This window comes from Botrytis sinoallii (genome assembly GCF_014898435.1).
Source record: "Botrytis sinoallii strain Bc 23 chromosome Unknown BSIN_010, whole genome shotgun sequence".
Lineage (NCBI taxonomy): Eukaryota > Fungi > Ascomycota > Leotiomycetes > Helotiales > Sclerotiniaceae > Botrytis > Botrytis sinoallii.
This window is the reverse complement of record NW_024066037.1, coordinates 436,081-461,884: the sequence shown is the minus strand read 5'-3', so window position 1 is coordinate 461,884 and position 25,804 is coordinate 436,081. Positions and strand designations below refer to the sequence as shown.

At 44.6% G+C, this 25,804-nt stretch overlaps 8 protein-coding genes across 8 annotated transcripts; 4 read left to right on the top strand and 4 right to left on the bottom strand.

Annotated features, from left to right (window-relative positions):
• Window positions 1–230: 230 nt before the first annotated feature.
• On the bottom strand, window positions 231–2,474 carry EAF02_006296 (uncharacterized protein; the record flags this gene model as incomplete). The annotated part of the gene is made up of 1 exon (XM_038902344.1): window positions 231–2,474. The coding sequence occupies one exon, from the start codon at window positions 2,472–2,474 to the stop codon at window positions 231–233; it is 2,244 nt and encodes a 747-aa protein (XP_038757564.1).
• Window positions 2,475–7,206: 4,732 nt separating this feature from the next.
• EAF02_006295 (uncharacterized protein) lies at window positions 7,207–10,337 on the top strand (the record flags this gene model as incomplete). The annotated part of the gene is made up of 5 exons (XM_038902343.1): window positions 7,207–7,234; window positions 7,287–8,411; window positions 8,469–8,542; window positions 8,589–10,220; window positions 10,275–10,337. 5 exons carry the CDS (start codon window positions 7,207–7,209, stop codon window positions 10,335–10,337), a joined length of 2,922 nt encoding a protein of 973 aa, XP_038757563.1.
• An 839-nt stretch (window positions 10,338–11,176) lies between these two features.
• On the top strand, window positions 11,177–14,204 carry EAF02_006294 (uncharacterized protein). The gene is made up of 3 exons (XM_038902342.1): window positions 11,177–11,962; window positions 12,020–12,181; window positions 12,234–14,204. The coding sequence occupies exons 1-3, from the start codon at window positions 11,698–11,700 to the stop codon at window positions 13,310–13,312; spliced, it is 1,506 nt and encodes a 501-aa protein (XP_038757562.1). The 5' UTR covers window positions 11,177–11,697; the 3' UTR covers window positions 13,313–14,204.
• A 508-nt stretch (window positions 14,205–14,712) lies between these two features.
• Window positions 14,713–16,200, top strand: EAF02_006293 (uncharacterized protein; the record flags this gene model as incomplete). The annotated part of the gene is given in 3 exon segments (XM_038902341.1): window positions 14,713–14,915; window positions 14,927–15,569; window positions 15,646–16,200. 3 exon segments carry the CDS (start codon window positions 14,713–14,715, stop codon window positions 16,198–16,200), a joined length of 1,401 nt encoding a protein of 466 aa, XP_038757561.1.
• A 521-nt stretch (window positions 16,201–16,721) lies between these two features.
• EAF02_006292 (uncharacterized protein) lies at window positions 16,722–17,139 on the bottom strand (the record flags this gene model as incomplete). Its single annotated transcript, XM_038902340.1, has 3 exons — window positions 16,722–16,893; window positions 16,936–17,058; window positions 17,129–17,139. 3 exons carry the CDS (start codon window positions 17,137–17,139, stop codon window positions 16,722–16,724), a joined length of 306 nt encoding a protein of 101 aa, XP_038757560.1.
• A 1,375-nt stretch (window positions 17,140–18,514) lies between these two features.
• Window positions 18,515–19,444, bottom strand: EAF02_006291 (uncharacterized protein; the record flags this gene model as incomplete). Its single annotated transcript, XM_038902339.1, has 1 exon — window positions 18,515–19,444. One exon carries the CDS (start codon window positions 19,442–19,444, stop codon window positions 18,515–18,517), a length of 930 nt encoding a protein of 309 aa, XP_038757559.1.
• Window positions 19,445–21,079: 1,635 nt separating this feature from the next.
• On the top strand, window positions 21,080–21,642 carry EAF02_006290 (uncharacterized protein; the record flags this gene model as incomplete). Its single annotated transcript, XM_038902338.1, has 2 exons — window positions 21,080–21,207; window positions 21,273–21,642. 2 exons carry the CDS (start codon window positions 21,080–21,082, stop codon window positions 21,640–21,642), a joined length of 498 nt encoding a protein of 165 aa, XP_038757558.1.
• Window positions 21,643–22,254: 612 nt separating this feature from the next.
• EAF02_006289 (uncharacterized protein) lies at window positions 22,255–25,673 on the bottom strand. The gene is made up of 6 exons (XM_038902337.1): window positions 25,242–25,673; window positions 25,150–25,177; window positions 25,014–25,069; window positions 24,700–24,949; window positions 23,157–24,648; window positions 22,255–23,103 (listed from the first exon to the last, which is right to left on the bottom strand). The coding sequence occupies exons 1-6, from the start codon at window positions 25,289–25,291 to the stop codon at window positions 22,508–22,510; spliced, it is 2,472 nt and encodes an 823-aa protein (XP_038757557.1). The 5' UTR covers window positions 25,292–25,673; the 3' UTR covers window positions 22,255–22,507.
• Window positions 25,674–25,804: the final 131 nt, after the last annotated feature.

Sequence of the window (25,804 nt, the reverse complement as noted above, 5' to 3'; positions counted from 1 at the left end):
TATTCGTCGTCTCATGCTTTGATTACTACTATATGTATAACGTAATCGTAGTTCGTATACATTGTGCTGTGGTATCTATATCCATATCCTTTTCCCTCCTCCCAAAATCCAGCCGTAAATTTTGGGGAAACTCCTTTTTGGGTGTCCCTATACATCAATGTACAAATGCTCAAATCCTAACGCCACGCTTATGCTCATGCTCAAATCAGAATCATACCAGAATTGCTATGTCAAGGATTTTCCACCCTTGGCCGTCGCGGCGGTGCCGGTATAGTCGTTACTGGTAAACCATCTATAATTGGAGGAAGAGACGGTGTGACAGGACTTCGAGCTTGAATAGGACTACTTCGTGAACTCGAAAATGTAGGGGTTTGACGGCTCCCTACAAGAGTCGGCGAAGCAGTGGCATTTTCAACTCGTTGATCTAGTTCCGGTTGCACTGCAGTTGCAAATGATATACTCCCGCGATGCGTAATTGAATGTTGGTTAAGGCTATCTGGAGTGTAAGGATCGGTTGTTCTGGCAGGTCTATCTTGCCTCGAGGTAGTAATCTCCATGCGAGAAGATTCATCAGGCGTAGGACTGATTGAATCTGTATCCGATTCCTCCAATTCCATCGCGGTAAAACGTCTTCGAGTTGGTGCTGGAATCACCGTCAGAGGGAGCGGGTCTGTATCTACTGTAGGACGTGCTTTTTCACGAAACCTTTCCGCCTGGGTGGCCGCGAAACCTTCAATTCGAGCACGCACATCCCACTTATTCGAAGATTCATGACTACTAAAAGGTGTTGGAGGCTTCGCAGTATGCAACGAAACTTCTGCTGGAGGCCCTTGGACTCGATGCTTAAATGGATTAAAGGAATTCCACTGCCAACTATGAGCCCCCGCCGCGACTACAGGGGCTTGATTCCTATGCTCCAGAATGACTGGCTTATCCGAGTCAACTTCTTCATTACTAATGGACCTGCTAATGGATATAGCTTCACTATTACTTCTCGAGAGTGTTGTATCCCTAGCAACTATTGGCGGAGTTGCTTCACTTATAGGATGATATCTCACTGTATATGCAGTGCTCTCGGCGCTGGCTGTATCCGCCCTATTAACAGGTGTAGCAGCAGGCTGGGGTCTGGTGGGCCAAAGTGGCGGACGGACAGTTAATAAATGCCTACCTGTGCGTTGACCAGGACCAGGACCAGATCCAGTCTCGAGGTCGTTCGTGGCATGGGATCTATAGCGATTAGCCAGCCCAGACATTGCTGGCCAAGCAGAACCCGTAGCAGTCCCTCCCTTGTCATCGTTATCTTTACGGAAACGCTTTGTCCAATCTGATGTTGGAGTAACTTCTAGCATTTCATCCCCATCAAAAACTTCCCTTCCGAGCACTCCGTCCTTCTTCTCGTCCCTTTCCAGAGCTTCAATTCGCTCCACCCACTCCCATACCACTACACTTGCTGCTGCAGCTCCAACCCATCGTACGTAATCACCCCATGCAGCAAGCGTTGGCTTGGATATATCGAGAACGAAGAAGACCACAGGTACTAGCACTGATACCAATGATAATAATGCCACCAAACATATGTTCCGCATTTGCGGATGATAAAAGGCGTAGCGCTTCTTGGAAATAGCATAGTATATGACCCAAGCGCAGTACAGCAGACTTAGGGCAAGTTGAAAGAGGTAAGCTAAGGCGGGCACAGCATCTGTAAAAAGGCGGGGTCGCGAATTGCCGTTGTAGACAAAATTGTTGAGGAGACTGAATAAAACATCCAGTGTAATCAGAGCAAATCCGGTCCATTTGATTATAATTTTCTCCCGCTGTCGTGGAAACAATCTTATCAGAGTTTGGGCTTGCGCTAGCCACAGGAAGGTATCCGAGATGATGCGGATGATCTTGAGTTCCCTGCCCCCCTCGACTTCTTCTTGTAGGGCCGTCGCATTCATGAGTCCAAGCTCGTATTGTTCTTCCGCGACACGGAATGTGTGTGCTGTCGCAATAGTTAAAGAGATTGCAACTGTTAATGCTGCAACCTTTTGTAACCAAGGTCGTCCACCGATGCCAATCCCAGCATCACTCCCGGAAGGACCATTGGTGAATCCGCGCCGTCCTAAAACCACGGCGCCTTGGACGAGAAATGTTCTTGGGGTAATCAAAAGCATTATGACTAGCATATATGCAATCACAGTCGTGGCGGCGAGTGCGTAACATGCCGGTATCGTGGAAGCGTAGAAGGGATCGCGAAGATCGACGAATGAAGTGGGAGTGTCTGCATTGGTGAGGACAATATCGGCCGTACCTGTGCATTCGGGACTGAAGATGGCATTGGTTGTGAGAGTGAAATACTCGGACGCGCCCAGATTAATAACTCCATTGGAAGGAAGGGTGAAAGGTGTGCAATGAGGGTGAGTAGCGGTTGTAGCCACTGAAGTCGAGGAAGGCTTCAAATTGTTGATTAATTGTCTTCGGTCCATTTTCATCTGTCGGGGGGGCGGCCCTGCCGCTAATCGTTCATACAAACTCAATGTGAAGTTATCGACATGTTAATAATATTTCGACGGCTTTGATCAATAATCGATATGGAATATTTTCGTCTTGTTTGAACGATTGCGATATATATAATTGGGTTGCGTTGCGTTGGTCGCGAAGTGGTGAATTGAAGATCAATTTAAAAAGGTGGTAGGCAGGTAGGTAGGCAGGTAGGTAGGCAGGTAGTGGTGTTCGAGTCGCTCAGGCTTGGTTGAATAGTGCGGTAGGTACGGGGCGGTGCGTCTTTCGAGTAATAATTATCAGAAGCCAGGAGAGACAAGTTCCAAGAGAGAATGAAAATCACAATTAGAATCCAAAGAATAATAGATTATTCACACTTCCACTTTGGAATTTTATGAACGGTGCAATCAATCAATGTATACAGTAGAAGCAGGGAGCAAAGTAAAAAGAGATTGAAGTTATTTTGGGGTCCAAAGGGGAGAAAGGGAAGAAAAGGCAAAAAGGTGTTGCTGGGTGTTTATGAGTTTGGATTCATGAAATGTTCGAGATCAGTTTCATTGAATCTGATTAAATTGGTGGCGAGTCGTGACCAACTAGGGATAGAATGGGATAGAATGGATGTAAGATATATGTCCGCACCGGTATGAGAAGGTCTCAACTCTCAAGAAGGGTAGAAGGGTAGAAGGAGAAGGGTATTATGATAAGAGTCAATTAAAAGGAAGGAATCCTGGATGGAGAGTAGTGTGAATGTGCTGACGGGTCGCTCATTATTTTAACTTGATTTTGTCCATCCACCGAGGTATCGAGTACATACCATGCATACCTAGGGAGGGAGCTCGGGAGGTATATGCATTTCATTTCTTCCAGGGTTGCTCTCCGGATTTATAATATGAATATGATATGATATGATATGACATTCAACCTATTGATCCTCCATTCTCGACTGAAGTTGCTTTCCTTTTCCTCCCTTTTCTCTTCTTTTCCCTTTCGTTCTCTCCTTTCACCAGCATTCAATACACCATTCAATACACCATTCAATACACCATTCAATACACCATTCAATACACCATTCAATACACCATTCAATACTCCATTCCATTTATGATACTTTCCAACCCCCCAACTAACACCTAGGTAGGCGATATCTTTCTCGGAAATACCTGTTACATGTTTCCATTTCGAACTCAAATTCGTATCGGTACAACCCCCCTCCCCCCTTCCAAGTTCCTACCTAGGTGATACTAGATTCACGATACCAGCCAGACGCAGCCAGACGCAGCCAGAGTGATCATGGAAACCGATTGATCAGAACTCTAGATTGTAACAGCCTCGGACGTGGTCATGTCCCAGTGTCGTCAATAAGATCATGTACATACCTAGTACTATGCTACTTGACCAATTTACTTTTCGCATCAGCTCACATTATCTAGCTCTACCCTGTGTCTGTCTTGCACTTTGTATTGCCCGGTGCTACTCTTCCTTCACTCTTTACCCTTTACCCTCATGTTGCAACTGGCCATGGGCCAAAGCACCACCGATCATACATGGGTAAGCCAGCAAATCTCAAGCCAAAGCTAGAACGAGACGCTCGTGGTATTGGGAATTGAGGATGGGATGGTTCCTTCGTGGCCTGTAAAACTTTGCGAGGGCTTGAAAATTTCACTCGGGTCGTTCCGTTTTATTCCTCATGGGGTTACATTCGGTATCAGAGAACCCAAAGTTTCGTACCATGCTCGGAATCACATTGACGTGCACATTCCATCCCATTCGCATTCTATTCTCATTCAGGATCTTCTGTCCTTTCACCACGGTGGGAATTCAATGTGAACTTTATACTTTTAACCTTCCAGAGAAATGCTAAACTGAGTGTGTCTTAAACGTCCTCCGAAGAAGCGTGGAATGGTAGGGAAAGCGTGGCTTTTCTTCATCTCATCGCCAAGTAACGGTGACATGCCTTGGAAGAAAGCTTGGTGCTAATAAGCTATCGGGGGGAAGGGGGACAACTTGGTATTGTACGACAAAAAACTTGGGGGAATTTGGGGAAGTCTGCTGGATTTCATCTCGGTAAGTAGCACGATTCGGTGGTGCTTCCACAATTCATTCGCTGGCGTTGGCATTGGCAATGAAATCAGACATCATACATGATTTGAAATGATTGATCCACCATCGTGAAGAGTAAAAGCTTAAGTAACTTTTCCCCAAAATGTAAGATCTTACATCTTCACAACCAACGCAATTCAATACAATCGGGCTACTAGACTTTTAGCCATCAATCGGCACTCCACAAAACTCTTTCTTCTATTTCCTCCAAAGGGTCTCGTTCCGTCTTTCACCCACCATTCCATCAAATGGAAGACGGGAGATCCGGTCAGGGATATTTATCTCATCACTTAAACGGGGATGCAAAGAATGACTTTTGTTCAATGATTCAATCCCGCATCGCATGTCCACCCTTACTCTAGCGGATAAATCCGAATATTCATGTAGGTAGCTCAAGATGGCAGGAGGAACATGGTACATACATATATCTGCAGCCCAGAGTTTTCTAGAGCAATGTAGTGACACACCATACCAGCATACTCATAGGTGAGTACCTACTAGTCATTGGGCATTCGCGGGGGGGAGGGGGGCCATTAAAATTTTAATGATAAGCGGAAAATACTACGTACATAGGTCGCTTTACACATGTGATCATGACACCAAGGCGATCAAAAGTTCGCTTTAAGTACTAAAGGAAAGGAAAGGAAAGGAAAGGAAAGGAAAGGAAAGGAAAGGAAAGGAAAGGAGAGGAATCTTGGAAGCTATTCATCGTATTAGTCGTATTCATCGGACATATGGATAGTACTTTTCGATGAACGAGAAAATGAGAAAACGAGGAAACGAGGAAACGAAGGAAACGAAGGAAAATGAAGAATGAAGCCAAACAAGAGGCCTTTGGACGCGCTGCTTGAAGTGGTCACGGGCGATTTTCAATTGTTGATTACTACTGGTGTACCTATCTAGGTATATTTGTTCAACTTCACCCAGCTATCCACCTACCTAGGCACCACGAACAGTGATTTATTTACCCGCTTCCGAATCAACAGAAAATCGAACTTTCCTCAGCCACAGATAAGATCATCTTATGTGGCTCATGTTTTCATTTATGCAGGTGGCTTATGTAACATGGATTGCTGGAGTCGGCAGGCTAGGAGAAATGAATTATGGATACTTGCACAGGTACATGAACCTTTTTGTTCCTTGCTTCCGAAATATGTAAAATTTGTCTGAATGGGAGCATTATCCCCTTTATTAATGCCTACCTAGGTACAGTCTTTTTAGATACTGCATGCATGATGTCGCTCTCAGATTCTTTGATGACTTCACTTCATGATAGATGCTCAGGTACTGGTAACGGTACCTAGGTATCATACATACTGACTGTGCAATGAGTAGGTACAAGCTGACCATTTGGATTTGGTCTGTCTTCCTCCTATTACATACCTACCTACCTACTCGCAGGGTCTTCTATGAAACGAATTGCGAATTCCAATAGCCATCCCGCCCAGATCTACAACCACAGGTACCCGCAAACCATGGAATATATCACATATGATGATATGCTGGAATCATAGCATACGTTAGCAGCTACTAGGTATCTCATGCATACAATAATGACTCTTAAACGCGGGGTTAGCAGGAATTAGATTGTAATTTGATATGGCGAAGTGATACTACGAGAGATGTGCGTGCTGTGAGGCGAAATCGACCCTTATGATATGTACCTGTAATCTCTCTCTCGCCTCCTCTCACTTCTCACCTCTCATTGGGTACCCAGGTAACTCCGGCACTCCTTCACTCCTTCACTCCTTCACTCTCATCAATCTTCGACACGGGAATCTTCCAGTTAGCTATACTTTTTCTTTACATACACCTCTCCACCTATTTTCGGTACTATTTTCAGGAGGGAGAGTCTTGGCATTTCACACCTAGCTCGGTAATGCATAACTTCTTATTATAACTGATACTGATAATACCTAGCTAGGTACATATAATAATATAATTGTAGTAAAAATTGATGGTAATCAAACTGAAACATTTGGGTAAATAATCAACCTCTTTCAAGAATTTCATCAGAAAGTGATTCTAGATTGATTTACTACACACTGCACTTCATTCCGTACGAGAGTACCTAGACACCTGGATGCCTATCGACCGACTTACTTACTACATATTATTATATCAATTACTGTCATAATACTTTCAATTCATTACGTTCTGATCGATACATCCATCTATTTCTTTTAAACTTTCAAACCGCCTTTACTTTTCGAAACACTCCTTTCTTGATTCCCATTAGAAAAAAGTCTCTTCTTAATGACCTACTGGCTTAAAAGTCGATCCTCCTAATCAGCCCCCGTGCTAAGGCTCGACTGTCATTTCATTATTTGGTCTCCTAACCTTGAGAAAAAAGCAACCTGGGAAATAACGCGAGAACTGCTTGAATCGCTCGATTCTTTTGGACTCTATAACCATCATTCGGTGCTCTTTTGCCACATTCACTCCCTTTTAAACACTTAGATGTGGCAGAGCAATCTTGCTGGGTTTCATTTGGATGTTAATCGTAATCTCTGTGCTCGTGCCTGTCACAAATCATCTCATAAAGTGGTAATTAAATAAACCACCGTCAGAACCAGATTTATTATTGTCGAGAGGTCTGCGACCTCACGATACAATAGAGACATGACGCGCCCGGAAATCATTCGCGCTGGTTCGTTCTCAAATGTCTCACTCGTTCCCTTCCATGATAACTGATTTTATAGATTCAATTGACCTTCAAGACCCAAATGCCCCATCGGCGCAAGACCATTCGAAGAAGCATGCAAACACCGCACCGTTAGGCACGGGGCCGCCTGCTCCACACCAGGCCGAAGCATTGCGGGAAGTCGCAGCAGAAGTCGCAGACGAACAACATAGAAGTCCAAGGGTTTCAAGAGAATGGGCCAATGGCGAAGGGCAAATGATACAAGATTATACGAGTGACGATTCGGCTGCTGGAGGGAACGCTGCAATGAATGGAAATAATCAACAAGACGATTTGGCAATGGCTCAAAATGGCGGGTTGTCAGGTTCTGGGGGCGAGGATGGAGACATGGCGGATGCTGAGGGAGACGATAGCATGGATGATGACATGATGGACAAGATCTCAAGCTCCCCGTCAATCGACGATGGTGGGTATTCTCTTCCAAAAATATGGCCTTCTAGGTCCGACTCCCTTTCCCGGGCAAGCTCCTCGTCGTTTTCACAAGCGTGCGGCGAAAGTTCATCCCCTTTCGTGGAGCCACCCACTTTCTTTCCATTACAGCCTATGAGCGACCAGCTAGATATGGACCTGAGCCAGGTGGCCCACGAAATTCAATATCATCATCATCATCTAGGTGAGTATCTTGACCGAGCGAATAGTACTACGTCCAACTACGACACCGATGCGCCCATACCAGTGACTCTGGAAAAGTACGGGCCTTACGTGGAGAAACATGACCAGGAATATAATGAGGAGTATTTTCATGACCAGCTCACAGCAATGCATGATTCGGACCAGAATATTGCCCAGACTTCGGCTTTCGATCCTTACGAATACGACGAGGCAATGACCATACCATACGAAAGTTCCGAAGACGAGAAGGACCTATTTTACGAGGATGATGATGATGATGATGATGATGATATTCCATATGCTGCTGACTCTAGATTTGTTGATTCCGGATGGGGTGGAGAGTGCTTACAAGAATCAGAGGACATCGATTTCGAATTCGTCTACGCGCTCCATACTTTTGTCGCTACAGTAGAAGGCCAAGCCAATGCAACTAAAGGAGACACAATGGTTTTACTAGATGATAGTAACAGCTATTGGTGGCTCGTTAGGGTAGTCAAGGACAGCAGTATAGGTAAGTCATATCACCAGTTATCTCCACCATGATCTCTAACACTCTTGCCAATCACAGGTTACTTACCAGCAGAACATATCGAAACGCCTACTGAGAGATTAGCTCGACTTAACAAGCATAGGAATATTGATGTACGTGACATTCTTTGGAGTTTCGAAATATTACTAACGTGAACAGCTTACGTCGGCCATGTTGGGAGATCAAGCAGAAAAGTCAAAGAACCCCCTGAAGAAAGCAATTCGACGAAGGAATGCCAAAACTGTGACATTTACGGCGCCAACATATGTTGAGGCTTCAGATGTTGACTACTCTTCTGACGAAGATGACGGCGATGGAGGATTCTACGGGCAACAAGAACAACAAACTGAACAGCAAGAGCAGACCGTTGAGGATGACGAGATTGCTGCAATAGAGCCACTCAAACCGCGCAATGAACTTCGCGAAGTCAAATCCGAAAGTCCAGAACGTGATAATTCAAACGTCAAATCCAGCTTGGACACAACTAGGAGCAGTGACGAGATTCTTGAAGGAAAGTCGGAAGGTAGCAAATCTAGGAATGGTACTCTACGCAATACGGATTCATTCTTCAAAGATGATACAGTGGAAACTCGAAAAATTACACTTACACCAAATCTGCTTCGCGATGATTCTAGCACTTCGACTCGGACCTCTAACGATTCAGAGAAATTAAAGCAGAGACCGAGCCTCGATAGACTTGAGAAAGATCTTGTGTCAGACAAACTCAAGGACAGAAAGGACAAGAAGGAGAAGAAAGAGAAGGAGAAGAAACCAGGAATGCTTAGCGGGCTTTTTAAACGAAAAGACAAGAAATCGAAGCACCAAGATGATGACCTCGAAGATTCAATGTCATCAAGCAAACACTCAAGCGAGAATCGTGCATCATCTCCATCTCCTAGCAAAGACTCAGATCTCGCATCTGTCGAAGAATCGAGCCCAGAAGCGCAAAAGCATCCTGGCAAGTTACAAAAACAACCGCGACCGGAAACGTCACCAAGTCGAAAGCAAAGTGCGAGGGAAGCAAGGTCGATAGAACCACAACTTGCAACAATTTCCGAGCGTGCAATTGCAGCCGACTCGGCGCCCGGGCTTTCATTGCGTTTGGTACAGCCTGAGCCACAAACAGCGGCCTCAAATCAGCAGGAAGCTCCCAGTTCACCCACTGTTCCGAGTCCCAAGTCACCCGGGCCAATATCTAAGATCTTGCATTCCGCAATTTCTAGCAGTTCAGAGCCCAAACCTGTCAAAGCCAAGAAGGCAAAGGCCCGAGTCGAGTTGGATGATTTTGATTCAACTTCTGAAGAGTCCGAAGCTGAAGAGCCTATTCGTTCTTCAGGTGAACAGGCTCAACGACCTATTCCAGGTAGCTTTCCAGATAGTTACATTGCCACTCCTGCAACGGAAAATCGTAATGCTATGGAAGAGAGATTGTCGGAATCTCCAGTACAAGTTTCTCCAATTACACCGACGAATTCTCATCCACCAGCACTCATGGTAGATACGTCTAGTCAAGAAGAGCCACCGTCACCGATGTCGTCATCACATTCACCTTCGCCTGACCTGATTGACAATGACGATGTTAAGAAGGGCACTGGAAGCTCTACCACTTCAGCATCAACACCTACATGGAGTGACTCGCATCTTAGGACATTCTTTGATGATGACACAGATATTAGAGATTTATTAGTTGTTGTCTACGACAAATCAGGAGTAGTACCAGCAGGATCAGATCATCCAGTTGTGGGTAATCTTTTCAAAGAAGAGAATGCCAAATTGGCGGATATAACCAACGTGAGTTTTTGATGAACGTGGAAACAAAATTACATTATACTGACTATATTATAGCGCTTGGATGGAATGCTTGGTGATTGGTTAGCTCGCAAAATGAGGACACAATCTTCAAGATGAACGCTCCATAAAATTGTATATCTTACATGAATCAATGAATTTATGATGAGGCCGGACTGGTTTGGGCACAATTTCTGGCGCTACTGGGAAAAGGAGGGTTGGTTTGGCAATGGGGGAGGGGATACCTTATACCACAACATTGGATCTTTGAAAGATTTGTTCATTCAGCATTGGCAGGGACACCTTGTACATAGTCCTTCTTGCATTGTCGGCTTGTTATTTTTGATTCTGCTTTTTTTTCTCTACTTTTATAATGCTCTTGATGAGTCTATATATCAAAAGATTGCTTTTATTCGCGGCTACACGCAAGGTACACACATACACATGATGTAGTATGAAACTTTTCGTCCACTTCGGTAAAATCTGAATTGATCTTGATTCAAGTACTGCATTACTTGCATTGTTTGTTCTGTAGGTGATGTGCATGAAGTGATAATATTTACACCATGTAGTCGTCAAATAGCAAACAAACGGCGACTATCGCGCGAATTGCAGCTGTTTCTTAGTACTAATGAGATGATGATGAAGATCAACACCTGTTTACATTAAATACTCTGAGGATATTTATGGGGGCCGTTCCCCTAGGTATATTTTAACGCTCGCGATTCCAAATTAGGGAATGGCCAATTAATTTCTCCGAAGTACTATTCGTTGGTTAATGTGTAGATCCTAGTCTGAAGTAATGTCATGATTTCATTGGATATTGTATGCTTCTGTTTGTGGCTGGTTGGGTGGGAATTGGAGAGGAAATTAGAAGGTCGTTCATTTATTATTGTTATATTGGACGCAAACATTATACACGGAGGTAATGTTACCAACTTACCATACTCGTAGGGCAAATTACAGCCGTGATATGGTGCTACTTGTTCCCACACACTCTCAGTGATAAACTCCTCCCTACTTTTCTAGACAATCTGATGTCAGCTTTTCTGGCTTTCAGATGTGTGATACCAAAGTTGTTTTGAATACTACCATTGACGGTCATCTAATTCTGATACATTTTCACCCTCATAGGACGACACTACTACCATTTGAGGCATTTACTCATTTCATCCACTGAGAAACCCGTTAAGCCGCCCGCTTCACTCTGAACCATCGATGATTACTTTGTGCTCACTCTGCGACCCAGCTCGTCAGCCATAAAAAGAAAAGAAGAAGGCTAACTTACCGGCGAACCCACCAGCGGCTTCTTACTCCTACTCCATAGATTTAAGCGCAGAGCTTTGACCTCGCCTTCATAGAAGGTTAAGCGACTTCATCTGCACCTACGATTCTTGTAAGGAACTTGGTTTGAATCGCCGCGACAAAGCCTTTTGCTCTATTTTGCGCAACATTACCATTTTTCTTTTGAAATATAATTATGGCATTCGAGTCCGGCACCGCATATCCGGAATCTGATGCGGACGACGAGTACGAGAGAAGTGTGCATAACAGTTCCCCGGTCCTCGCCAACGATTCAGAGGATTCCGATGGCCTTTCTTCCAGCGAGCACACCCCAACTACGTATGGTAACCATGGCATCATGGATTCTTTACCAGATTCTATCATAACGGAATGGACGGCAGATGATTGCGCCGATTTTGTAGGTAGTCTGGGACTGCGGCAGTATGGCGATCAATTCTTAGGTATGCTTTAAAGCAATATTGGTTGTCCTTAACCTCTTATCTAATTGAGTGGGATAGAAAACGAAATTGTTGGGGAAGCATTGGTGGCATTACAGCATACCGACCTAAAGGAGATGGGAATAGCAAGTGTGGGACATCGACTCACAATTCTGAAGAACGTTTACGACATCAAGATTAAGCAAGACGTGCCTATTGAGAGTGACCACTATGTGCCACTTTGTGAGTTGGTCGATTGGATGGTACCGGATAATCAAACTGACTTCATTTGCAGCAGCGGACGCCGAGGCCCAGTATGCCACCGCGACACTCAAAGACATCAAAAATCTTGTCGAACAATTACGATTACGAGACGAACGAATGAGCGTTGCAGAGATGGAATTACGAAGGCTGACGTCTGAGTACACTCGATTGAGGGAAGATCTCTTACCGGTATTTCGAATGCATAAGGAAGGGCAGCCTTTGCCATACCACCCCCCCGGGACCAACAATCAAAGCCTATATTCTTACGATAATAACAATACGATATCACCTCCTGCACCTACACCCTCTTCAAGTCAATCAGGTGGGCTCTCGCGGAAGTTCTCAACAAAAAAGCTGTTTCTGGAATCAACGCCAAAGAATGCGTCTCCTACATTCAATTTACAATCTAGCCAGGATAGATCTATGATGGAACACGCTCTTGATCCTGCAAATGCTGCCGAGCGGGCAGTCCTCTCTTCTTCACACCTCAATGCTATGAATAACGGCTCTCAATCACTGTCACCTGGACAACCTTCGCCCAATCAACCCTCTCCGACTTCCCCTCCTTCCCATATGAGTGGATCCACTTTAGCCTCACGCTCGTACCGATCCGATCAACAACCTACTCCAGGCCGCAGCAATTTCCCTCAGAACGACAACGACCAATATCCTCCATCGACATACTCTCGCGACAGTACCAAACCAGCACCCTCACGGCGAGCCCAAACACCGGCCCTTGAACCACCTTCTGGTGGGGGTGGTGCCTCAGTCGAAATATTCAAATCATTCCGCGTCAGTATGGAAGACCCATGCTACAAGGTTTTACCTGCTGCATTAAAAAAATACAATATCAACGCACCCTGGGAACAATACGCTTTATACATCGTCTATGGGGATAAAGAAAGATGTTTGGGTATGGAAGAAAAACCGCTGATTCTCTTTAAACAATTGGATAAGGAAGGCAAAAAGCCTATGTTCATGTTGAGAAAAATCAGCCCCAATACGGAACCTGGCATACAAGATGTCCCTGGAAGCGCGGGTCTGGACGGTAGAAATGGTGGTCGCGGTGGAAACAATTCCATATACGACCCTCCCGGCGGCATTATATGATCTAATCGAACATTTGGGTTGGACATTATTTCTTGGAGTTGCTGCACTGGTTTACACTGCATAGCGAAAGTAGGCGATATCACCAATTTTTGGGATAGTGTATGTGTATTGGAAACGGAATTTTGGAGATTACAATTCAGGGTCAATCCAGTTTATTATTTTTTCGGCTAGCTAGCTGTTTTGGTATCTTTTGGTCATATTTTTATATGAGGCGTATCATGAGATGAATGGTTGAATACTCGGTTTTTGGTCGAATTTGACTGTGGAAGGGAGTTCTTGGATGAAACTCGTGGTTGGGACATACGGGTAGCCGACAGGGACAAGTCAACCTTGGGACATTTTCCTTGGGCAAAGCTGAGAGGGGCTGGGTTGGCTTGCGTGGAAAAGGAACACTAGGAAATAGGAAGACATTTAAATCAAATGAAGACGATTTATTATTGGATATCCGGCAGAAATCTACAGAGATTTACAGAGATTTATCGATTGACAACTTTTCTGTCTTGACTTGAGTTTTTAGATAGGTTTCATGTTGATTAGTAGGGATTAATATTCTTCGACTAATTGATTTAGGTATCCTGTCTAACAGGTAGCCAGCCTTGAAGCATTTGATAAACATTTGCAGACCCTCTCGTACAATACGTGGAGAAAGCCTATCTAGATGCAATCGGAATCTGCTGGATACCTAGGTACTTAATCAGTGTGCGAAGCCTCCCTCGGGTAGAAGAGTACGTAACCTGAGTATAATATCATCGAGAAACAAATTTCGAAGCAGCGAATGAGCATGCTTAACTTCCTGGTGACGATACCAATGGTATGGATATAGAGAGAAGCTTATATAAGCAAATCGGTTACAATACTAAAGGATCAACGATGTAAAAATAGAAATTGGCTATGGGGATAACGATGCCGAAACCTAATCGAACCAATAAACGTTTATAAAGCACGGAGGTTGTTTGCAGATCTGATTCATCAAGGAATATTCCAAGACATCTTCTTTTACTCTGTACAATGGTTACGCGTGGTGAATGCATGTGAGCGGGAAGGCTCAGCCTCATCTACGGGCACTTCAGATACTTCATAGCCCTGTGAAAAGGGTAATGGATATCCACCTTGCGCATTTGAGTTGATACGTAAGGTTGCTGGTAGGTATATATCATACACATATCATATTAACTCTGTACGAATCGTATTCGCAGCGGTGCCGAGATTTATCAGATCTGCCTAGCTACTACTACTACTACTACTACTAATTCTGCTCTGTGTTTCAGAGTGATAATCAAGAAACCTCCAACACATCATCCCTTTACCCATTTGCTTCTGAACGATTTGAAAAGCCTTGAAAGCCCAACCACACACATCCTGGAGCTTGCCCCCCTCCCGCTCAACTCCATCAAATCATCATGCTTGACGAAAACCTCCCCACCTTCTTCTTCAAAGCATCGACCGATACCCCTCTCTCCACACCCATCTTCCTCCGTCAGATGGCCTCCGACCTCCAACCCGAATACTCTTCCGCAGACCTTGACCCCAACTTGGCCGCCTCGAAAAATGCTACGCCCGTCGCCCTCTACGATTCCTGCAACCGGACGTCCTCTATGCCGAAGTCTGGTCCAGCCAGAATGGACGCATCCCACTCTCCCAGGCCGAAGTGCGCGCGCAGAATGGCATTCCTCCCCCGCCCGTCCCCATCGTGCCGAATGCTTTCACCATCCAATTGTACAATCCGGATCAGCAGGTGTGGGTGAAGCAAATCGCGGGGTCGTGGAATAGTTCGGCGTATTGGGAATTCGAGATGCCGCAGATTAGTTTCCGGGCCCCGTCGGCGTCGGCGCTCGATCGCAGTCAGAGCGATCCGGCCTTCTCGGTCCTCACGCCGAAAGTGGCGTTTAAGTGGAAGAAGGATGGGAAGTTCTCGAAAGATTTGTCATGTTTCCTGTCGGGCAAGACGGCCGAAGGGAAGAGGAATAAGGAGCCGGATATTCCGGTGGCTATGTTTAAAGGGGGGAAAGATCTCACCATTTACCAACCCAACATGCATCGAGTTGATGTTGAAGATTTCAAGGGTCTGGAGGTGGTACTTTTGCTCTCGGCTGCAGTGATTAAGGATATATTCTTCAATGCCAGTCGCGAAATGTTTAACATAAGTTCACCCAATGAAAGTCTGGGGGCGTTGCGCAAGCGCAACAACAGCGGTCCCGTCATTCGAGAAAATGGCAGGCCTTCGATATCTCCCGTGATGTCTGGGGGAATCAGCCCGGTCTTCCGCCCGTCGTACTTCGCATCCGCTTCCGACGGGGCCCTCGCCCCCGCCAACCGTAAATGCGCGCACGCAGTGGGAAATTGACGCCGAAACCGCGCGTCTCAAAGCGTTGGTGGAAGCTGAGGAGCGGGAACGCCAGCGCGTGGAATTGTTGGAAGAGAAGCGGATTAAGAAGATGCTGGAGCAGGAAGAAAAGGAACAGCGGAGAAGAGATGCCGAGATTGCAAAGGAGACGGAACGTTTGAGGAAACAGTATGGTGTTATGCCTGTGAATGGGAATGGGAATGCGAATGCGAATGCGAATGTCCATCCGGGAGCGAGAGTTCAGTTTGCGCCGCAGCAGGCGCCGCAGAGACCGACGATTACAACGCCGTATAGTGCGCCATATAGTGCGCCCATGCCGGCGAGACCGATGAGTACCGGGCCCGGTCCGGCGGGCTATGCGATGGGGATGGGGAGTGGATTTGCTGGGGCGGGTGGTCCTTCGTCGTCGTCGCAGGCGAGACCGCAGGCGCAGATCAATAGTCCTTATTTGCAAGCGCCGGGGAGGGGGACGGCTAGCTCGAGTGGATTTTTTGGCGGGAAGAAGATGACGAAGGTGCAGAAGAAGAGGAGTGTTTTCTTTTAGGGGGGAGGTGTGATTGTGGGGTTTGTGAAGAGGAGGGCTGCATGGTGTGGATGGGGATTGGAGTGAAGAGGGTGAAGAGGGTGAAGAGATACAATTGTGAAGCACTCTCTCGTTGTTGATGTTGATGTTGCTGAGATACCTGGGCATATTTACGGAGTTGGGGAAAAAGGTTCCGATGACTTTTCTTGGGAGATATGTCTACATAAGGTACTAGGGTGTTAGGTACCTGGGCATGATTCTCATACGTGCGGCTGAATTTGATATTTTGAAATTGTGGATGGGGAGTAGATGGGTTTTGTGTGTGTATTCATGGATGGATGGATGTGGGTGCTCAAAGATCGATGGATATATACATATAGCACCTATTAACCTATATATCTTATTTATCTCTTTGAAATGCAAATGTTTATATTATAGATGGCTCGATGGATGATGGGATGAATGGAGAATTGTAGGTAAAGAGATTAAGTAGCATTAATACACAAGTTATGGACTCTCCTATGATCCATGTTCCTGCTTAATTATATATATCGGAATTTCCGCTTATCCTTCTCTTCTTCTCTTCTTCTCTTCTTCTCTTCTTCTCTTCGCTCTTCGTTCTTCTTCTCTTCGTCTCTTCTTCTCTTCTTCTCTTCTTCTCTTCTTCTCTTCTCCCCAAATTTGAACTCAAACTTCAACCCGTGAACCAAATAACTAACTAACTACGAACAATCAAATTCTCTCACTCCCTTCTACTCCTTCATTCTCTCTCCTTCCTTTCTTTCTTTCTTTCTTCCTTCCTTTTCGTCCTCGCCCTCGTTTCCCTCATACCTATACAAAGCTTCCCGGCCCTCTACCAATTTTAAACTTCCTTCATTTCTATATATTATATATAATCCCTAGTATCTAGTATCTTTATATACCATTCTTTTCAATTTATAGCTCATACCCTATATTCATAATATATCCTCCTATCCTATCCTCATTCTCATTCTCCTCTTCGCTTATCTCATTCTCATTTTCATCCTTATTCCATCCTCACTCATCTTCGCTCATCTTCACTCATCCTCATCCTCACTTATCTCATCTCATCTCACTAACATCTCACCAATATCCCCTTTCCCCTTTCCCCAATCCCCTTTCCCCAATCCCCAATCTATACCTATCCACAAGTCTTCAAAAACACCAATCTCCAATCTCCAACCTCCAACCTCTAATCTCCTATATATATTAAATATTAAATACTAAACACTAAATACTAAAAAGCAAACCTCTATTTATTTATATTTAAATCCATATCCATATCCATATCCATATCCATATCCACATTCAAAATCCCCCTTCCCCTCCCCTAAGAAGTTTAACCACCCCATTCCAAGGACATTCCCGATAATAGGTTTTTATTTAACACCTCTCATTAATGATTTATAAGATATATATCTATATCTTATATCTATATCTATATCTATATCTATATCTATATTTATATTTATATCTATTTACTCTATCTACTCTACTCTACTCTACAACTCTACAAATACCATATACTAGTATTAGTATTAGTAGCCTTAACTTCAAAAATTCATTCTACATAGTCATCATTTCCAGGTTTATGTATGTATAATATATCTGATATAATATAATAAATGCATACGAGTATGCGAGTATGCGAGTATATATACAAAGTGAAACATGAGTTTTTCCGAGCAGGAAAGATATATATACATTAGAAGAATTAAAACAACGTATATATATATAAATAGTAAACACAGCACCCGCTCGCTCGCTCGCTGGCTCAGGGTATGTGTGTATCCAGAGCGCAGAGTATTGAAAGGGGGGGGGAGGCATCTCGTACCGTGCTCATGAAAATTATAATGTAGCGACACAAATTCGTTATTTCATTGTTTATTGTTTAATTACTTGCTTTTCATAAACCGATCTCTGTTTCTGTGTATGAAATCATCCTATCCCATCCCATGACATCCTATGCTATCCAGAATCGAAATCCACATATCCAAACCTCAGCCTATATCCTCATTCATTCCACCTTCGATATCCCATACTCAACTCCCTACATCATCTCTCAGATTTGTTCATAAAGTCATAAAATAATATACATATCGCGCTAGCCATGCTCTGCTATGCTGTACCATACCTCTCTCCATCTTTTCTAAATCATTTCTCAGTCCAAATGACATGATGATCTGATCTGTGAGATCCCGCAGCCGCTCTAATCGTACAAAACACAAACAAAACAAAAACCCTAAGAATTCTTATAAACATTATCGTTTTCAACCCAATCACACAGTCCCCATAAACTCTAATCTCCCACATCTCAAATAAGAAACCATAAACCCAATCCCCCATAAATCAACACCACGCCCGCTATCCACCTTTGTGATAGATTACCGAAATCAGTTGGCAAACCACCACTATTCGCATCGATATCAAACGGGCTTCCGCCTCCACTAATCCCATTCCCATTCCCATTATTCGATGCTGCGGTTGTTGTTGTTGCTGTAGTTTTTGTAGATGTGGATGTAGTGGATTGTGCTTGGGTCGTGGTCAGTGTTGTGCTGGTGCTTGTGTCTGTATTCGTATTCGTATTGGAAGAAGTAGATGTTGATTCTGAAGAATTAGATGTTGTGGATTTTGATGAAGTGGACGATGGTGATGATGATGTTTGAGTATTCGAAGTTTGAGCGGAACTCGAAGTATCCGTAATCGTAGATTGGGTCGTCGTAGGAAGCGCAGAGAATGTCGTTGTAGCAGCAGTAAAACTAGAGCTTTGGGATGAAGTCGAAGTCGATGTCGGAGTTGGACTTGGAGTTGGACTTGAAGTTGAAGTTGGAGTCGATTGCGAAGTCGACGATGTAGTACTCACACTCGTAGTCGAAGATTTCGTCTCTGTTGTAGTCGAGGTTGATCTTGATTTCGTAGTAGAACTTTTGATATTCGGACATAAAGCTGCAATGATTCCACCACCTTTGACGATTCCTAATAATGTATTGGAAGCTACATTATCTTTCGAACAAGCATTGCTAACACATGTAGCTTTTGACGTTAAGGCTGATTGGCAGTCGAGGGAACACCCATCATTGAAGTCTGATAGTTTGCAGTCTGAGATTGCAGTATTATATTCCGCAAAGCAAACCAATGAAACTGCAGTTGGTGAGACTAATTGGAAGTTTGCAAGTGACAAGGCGTTTGTAAGACGTAGAATACAGAATAAGCAAGCCATAGTCGTTAAAAGATGCCGCCGCATCTTGAATTGATTGGTGATATCTCTGCAGACCTTCAGGTCTTGTAAGAAAAAAAACGTTCGAATGTAGCCCAAACCTGGATCACCGTCCTGGTGGAAGTCTTGAGTTGAACGATGTATCCAATAATAAGATCGTAATGATGATCGGAATAATGCTCTCCAGACCGTTCGTGTTGACGGGAGTTGAAAGAGTTTGCCAGGTGTTGAAAACTCGGTCACGTTTGAGATCCTTCGTGTGTACTGGATGATCCGACTCAACACACCCACAATAGCCTGCTTTCGCGACGTAATCTGTCTGATACAACCCAACCGAGCGGTGGATTTTACTATTTTGAAAAAATAATGATGCTATTTGAAAAGGTAGTTCGCGCCAGAACGGTACCTGCCGACTGATGACGCAGTTCTAGAGAAGAAAGGGAGGGAAAAAATGAAATTCCGATGTTCTAGTGTTTGGTCTCCGTTCCGTTCTAGCGATGAGCTGTTCATTCGATATGATGTGGCAACGGCACTATGCATAATGAATGCTGGTGCATCATGACAGGAACGCAAAGAGAGAAAAGAGATGCAATAAGAAAAGATATTTCCAGAGAAGAAACAAAGGGCGAGGAAACAGAGGAATGAATATATGAGAGGTCAAAGTATAAGGAGTAATACAATCAACGGGAAAAAGACGATCAAAGGAGCAAGCTGATCAAACACTCCGGGAGAAAGGTAATAGGTAAAGGAAGGGAACCTACATCATTGATTCGACCTTGCGAGTATCTGAATCCAGCCTTTCAATACAGGAATACCGTGGCTTATAAGAATTTGACCTGAATGCAACACGGCATTGGATGAAGCGCCATTTTCATCGTCTAGGCACAGTCATCTTCTCACCCAATGGATAGAAGCAAAGCGTTTGGAAAAGAGATGGGAATGGAATAGACTTTGTGTGGTTGTTTGCCTATGAAACTTGTGAAAGGGTTTCATGGTTTCACTGTATGGTGGAGTGTGAAAATAGTATGAAGATCCATTGGATAATGAAATGGTTCATGGGTGTGATAATAATAATACGCTTCGCCCAAGTAGAATGTATTCCTGGAGCTGAGGCTGATTCAGCTTTAGATATATATAAGAATGGCCGATTGAAATTAGACAACTGAAGTGAGGCTTTGATTAGAATATTGAGGAATATATAATTACAATGGATATGGAGATAGACTAATCACGTAAGATATGTTATGAAAGGAAAATGATGTGAGAATCTGACGATGGAAGCAAACCCCTCGTTTACCGAACTGTCTCTATCAAAATACTAATCCTACCCCACATCATCACCAAATTTCCATCCGATTACCTCATTGGTCCAACACATAAATAAATTCAGCCTTCAATCCAGCCTCGCCGACGAGGTCTCAAAAAACATACAACAAGCCATCAATTCCACCGCTCAAGTCCAATATCTACCCAAACCTCCATTCTTCCTTGGAAATCTCATGCCCCAAGTTTCCTCTCGCATTGTACACTGTCAATTGTCTATCCATCCCGTCTTATCCCAAATCCCCAACTCACTTCCTCCTATCACCCCGTCCCTATATATCCAAGCACACCATACCAAAACCCCATCTATCCAACCCCGAATCTACACACCCCATCACAATGGCCTCCGAACCCACCACACCTGTGCGCGTATCAAAAAGCGCCGCAAACTACACACCCACAACCCAAGATGCGGATTTGCGCTCGCAGATAAATTCTATATTATTAAAAGATGGCCATGTTGCTAAGTATGTCTTTGCCCCCGCCCTCTCTCCTTACAATCCAAACCCCAACTAACCTCTCCCCTCAACAGAATCCAAGAAACCCTACTCCACTCCCTCCACTCCTCTCCCACAAACTGGCCAACCCTAATCCAAAACCACGCGCTTTCCCTCATGCGTTCGGGACACTACACTACATTCCCGCTACTGATCGCCAAAGTACTTGAAGACATCCGTGCCGATACAATTGCACTTACTTCATCCGACCCCTCTAACTCATCCCCTCACGCCTCCACCAACGGATCTTCAGACAGAAAGGAAAAGGAAGCAAAAGAAAAAGATGCCGCGCCCAAAGGAAGAGGTGAAAGAGGACAAAGTCTCGCGTTGCCGAAAAGTGTCGTGGATGAAGGTGTGAGGATCACGAGGGAATCATTAGAAGCTGTTTGTGAGGTTGTGGAGTGAACCCTCGAACGTCTTTGGGGTTGTTGCATTTCTGGGAGTTGAGTAAGGAGGGGTGATGAGGAATCAGCATTGGCGTAAAGAGGAGACGAAGAAGCGGGGAGGGATATATATCACTGGTGGCGACCTGCATTTGTTCCGGGATCCCCTCGATACAAATACAGACATCTAAAGAAAGGAATTGGTGGATTCAATATGGATGCATGGGCAAATTGGAATCGACTTCCAAAAAACTTTCCCAGATCCGCTTCTATTATTTACATCATTTATCAAGATAGCACGACACAGTTGAAGCAGAGATGAGGAACTGATGTATGGGTGGCCGTTATGTAATATCTTCATTCTATGTAATGAGTGAACCACCTGTGGAGTATACTAGGAGTTTAAAAGAACCATTGGGATTTGGGAATGACGAGGGATTACAAGGCCGGGAATCTGGGCGTATACGTCAAATTTACATTGCACAAAAGAACCATGACGAATATCATGTAGAATAGTCGAGGCGCCATGCATACTCAAGCGGCGTTTCTAGGATTAAAAATTTATCTTAATAGGTCTTTACGGATCATGACATCCTCTACCAATCACTTCACTCAATATGCATTCGAGATCGGATTGTAATGAAATTTGTTTTTATAAGGTATTCTATGCTAAGGGCACCACCTTGGCCACATATCGCCATGAATGAAACTCTCCATACCTCTACCAACCCTTCATACAATGACTTTTAGGGGTCATGAATGCAACTTTGATCTGCAGAAATCTCTAGACTCTACATCAAAGTCCACCGGGTCAAATGCCCTCCCAATCGTTAGCTCCTCATGTATGCTGTAAAATGACGTAAAAATATGATATTAAGAGTACAGATTTAGTCGTAAAGGCTGTCGTCGTTTCCAGCATCACCAAATCCACCAGCACCTCCTCCATTAGCCTCGGCGGCCTCACCAGCTTCTGGGAACTTGAAGAAAGCACCAGGCCCAGAGCTCTTCATGCTCTGAGCGAATGCCTCATATCGGCGGATTTCGACATCAGAAACGGATCGTCTGGCTTGTGACATGGCCTCTTCGAAATGAGCCTTGGTCAATTTTGGAACTGGGTCCTCAACATCCTCTTCCTCCATGTCAACGTCACCACCAGCGGCCTCGAGAGCCTTGCGGCGTTCGATATCCAAAGAAATAGATTCCTTGATGGCGAGCTTGACGGCACGTTGGGTGATGAATCCCAAATCAGCACCAGAGAAGCCGTGAGTACGGGATGCAATGTAGCTGAGATCAACATCATCGGCGACTGGAGTCTTTCTGAGTTGTGCCTTCAAGATACCAGCACGAGAGCTCTCGTTGGGAAGTGGAACGTAGACAAGGGTGTCAAGACGACCAGGTCTGCAAAGAGCGTTGTCGAGTTGCTCAGGTCTGTTGGTAGCACCAATGACGAAAACGTTCTTTTTCGAGGTCATACCATCCATTTCTATGTCAAAATTAGCCTCCACTCACACATGCTAGAAACAAGAACAGACTTACCAGTCAAAAGTTGGTTGACAACACGGTCAGAAGCTCCACCAGCATCGCCGTTAGATCCACCACGAGACTTGGCAATAGAATCAAGCTCATCGAGGAAAACAACACAAGGTGCGGCAGCACGAGCCTTGTCGAAAATATCTCTGATGTTAGACTCAGATTCACCGAACCACATACTCAGCAATTCTGGACCCTTAACGGAAATGAAGTTTGCAGAACACTCGTTGGCAACAGCCTTGGCGAGTAAGGTCTTACCAGTACCAGGAGGACCGTAAAACAAGACACCACGAGATGGAGAAAGACCGAACTTGAGGAACTTTTCGGGGTGATCGACGGGGTATTGCACGCTCTCGATGAGCTCGCGCTTGACCTCTTCCAATCCTCCGATGTCGTCCCAGCGAACGTTTGGAACTTCGACAACTGCAACTTCACGAAGAGCAGATGGGTTGGAAACACCGAGAGCGAAACGGAAGTTGTCCATGGTAACACCAAGGGAGTCGAGAACCTCGGCGTCGATAGTATCTTCATCAAGATCGATAAGATCCATCTTTTCACGGATTTGCTGCATAGCAGCTTCGGAGCAGAGGGAGGCAACATCAGAACCGACGTAACCGTGAGTCTCGGAGGCGATTTGCTCGAGATCAACATCATCACCCAACTTCATGTTCTTGGTGTGGATTTGAAGGATTTCAAGACGACCGGTTGGATCAGGGATACCAATATCGACTTCACGATCGAAACGACCGAAACGACGGAGGGCAGGGTCGATGGAGTTAGGTCTGTTTGTGGCGGCCATGACAACAACGTTGGATCTAGCCTTCATGCCGTCCATAAGGGTAAGCAATTGCGAGACAACACGACGTTCGACTTCTCCGTTGGTCTTGTCACGCTTTGGGGCAATAGAGTCGATCTCGTCGATGAAGATGATCGCAGGCGAGTTCTTCTCAGCCTCTTCGAAAGCCTTGCGCAAATTCGATTCGGATTCACCGGCCATCTTTGACATAATCTCGGGTCCGTTGATCAAGAAGAAGAAAGCACCGGTCTCGTTTGCAACGGCTCTGGCCATGAGTGTCTTACCAGTACCTGGTGGACCAAACATGAGAACACCACGAGGAGGCTTGATACCGATAGACTTAAATAGTTGGGGATGTCTTAATGGCAACTCAACCATCTCTCTGATCTGTGCCATTTGCTTTCTGCATCCTCCAATGTCGTCGTATCCGACCTCGTTCAAATTGCCTTCTTCGTCTTCACGCTGGATGGGCTCTCCTTCGCAGTGGATGACTGTATCTTGGGCTACGATTCCGTACTCGGGAGGGTCGACTTCAACTACCTTGAATTCAACTTGTCTCATACCACCACGAACTGTGAAAAGATCGCCTTGTCGTACAGGTCGGTAGGCTTCGCGGAAATATGGTGCTAAGAAAACATCGAATAAAGATCCGGTGAGACCTTCGACAGTATCGGCAATAGGAAGGACTGCAATGCGCTTGGCCTAATGACATATTAGCATCTTGGAGATGTCCGCAGACTCTTAAATACTCACATATTTGATATCCGGACATGGGTGAACGGTAATAACGTCACCGTGCTTAACACGGAGGTTATGTCTAACAACACGGTTCATACGTGCGCTTCCGTCATCGAGATCATCATCAGCAAGAACAATGAGAACAGTGTCCTTGCGCTTCTTTCCCTTGACTAAAACGGTATCTCCACGGAACAATTGTAAAGTTTCCATGGTATTGTTGGAGAGAGCGATAACAGAGTTATCATCGTTGATAGCATCAGTAACCCTGTTGCCACCGCCTGTCAGTTCAGATCTTCGGTCGAGGTGGGGTGTTTGCTCGATATACTCACATCAACGAGTTTGGCTTCTTCTTCTTCTTTAAGATGGCAGTTGCAATATCATCATTCTATAATTTGCAGATTTAGTTAATTTTTGATCTTGATTTTGTTATCGTCATATATAATGGCGGTTGGTGGATCAACTTACGCCTTTGTGCTCAGCACCAGATGCATCACTAGCCATGATGTCAGTATTGCGTCTTCTCCAGGTAATGAACTGGCAGATGAAGATATACTTACTTGAGATTGACCTTCTTCTTGTGCTCGACGTGGTCGGGTTCAGCAGACATTTTGATAGAGGGTTGACCTTGACAGTCGTAACAAATGATCAGTTCTGTTTGTAAATAGTCCTTTCAAATGGCGATAGAGTTTAAGATTAAAAGAGACTTTATCAAAGTAAGAAAGAAGAGGTGGATGAAAGATAGATTGGACTTTCAGAAAGGATGGATAGATGGATGTTTTTGTAAGAATTTATGGAAAGAAGAGGTTGTGTCGGAGATCAAGACAGCTCTAAGATGGCTGTATTAGTTAAGGTAGCGTCGTTAGAATATGACGGAACCGCACTAAATTTGGTAGGTTGAGCTTTTGAATCTTTCTATTGGTTTCTTCCGCTTAAGCACAGCTCAGTAAACGTAGTGAGTTGGGTGAAGGCGACTACTGGTTGGGGTAAAGGTAAAATAAAAATGGGTGAATAATCGATAACGTAGGAGCGTATCCAGGCAACGAGAAGGCCACGCATATATAAATTCAATGCCTGGTACGGCAATAGTATGATCAATAATAAGTCAGCCTCGCATGGCAAA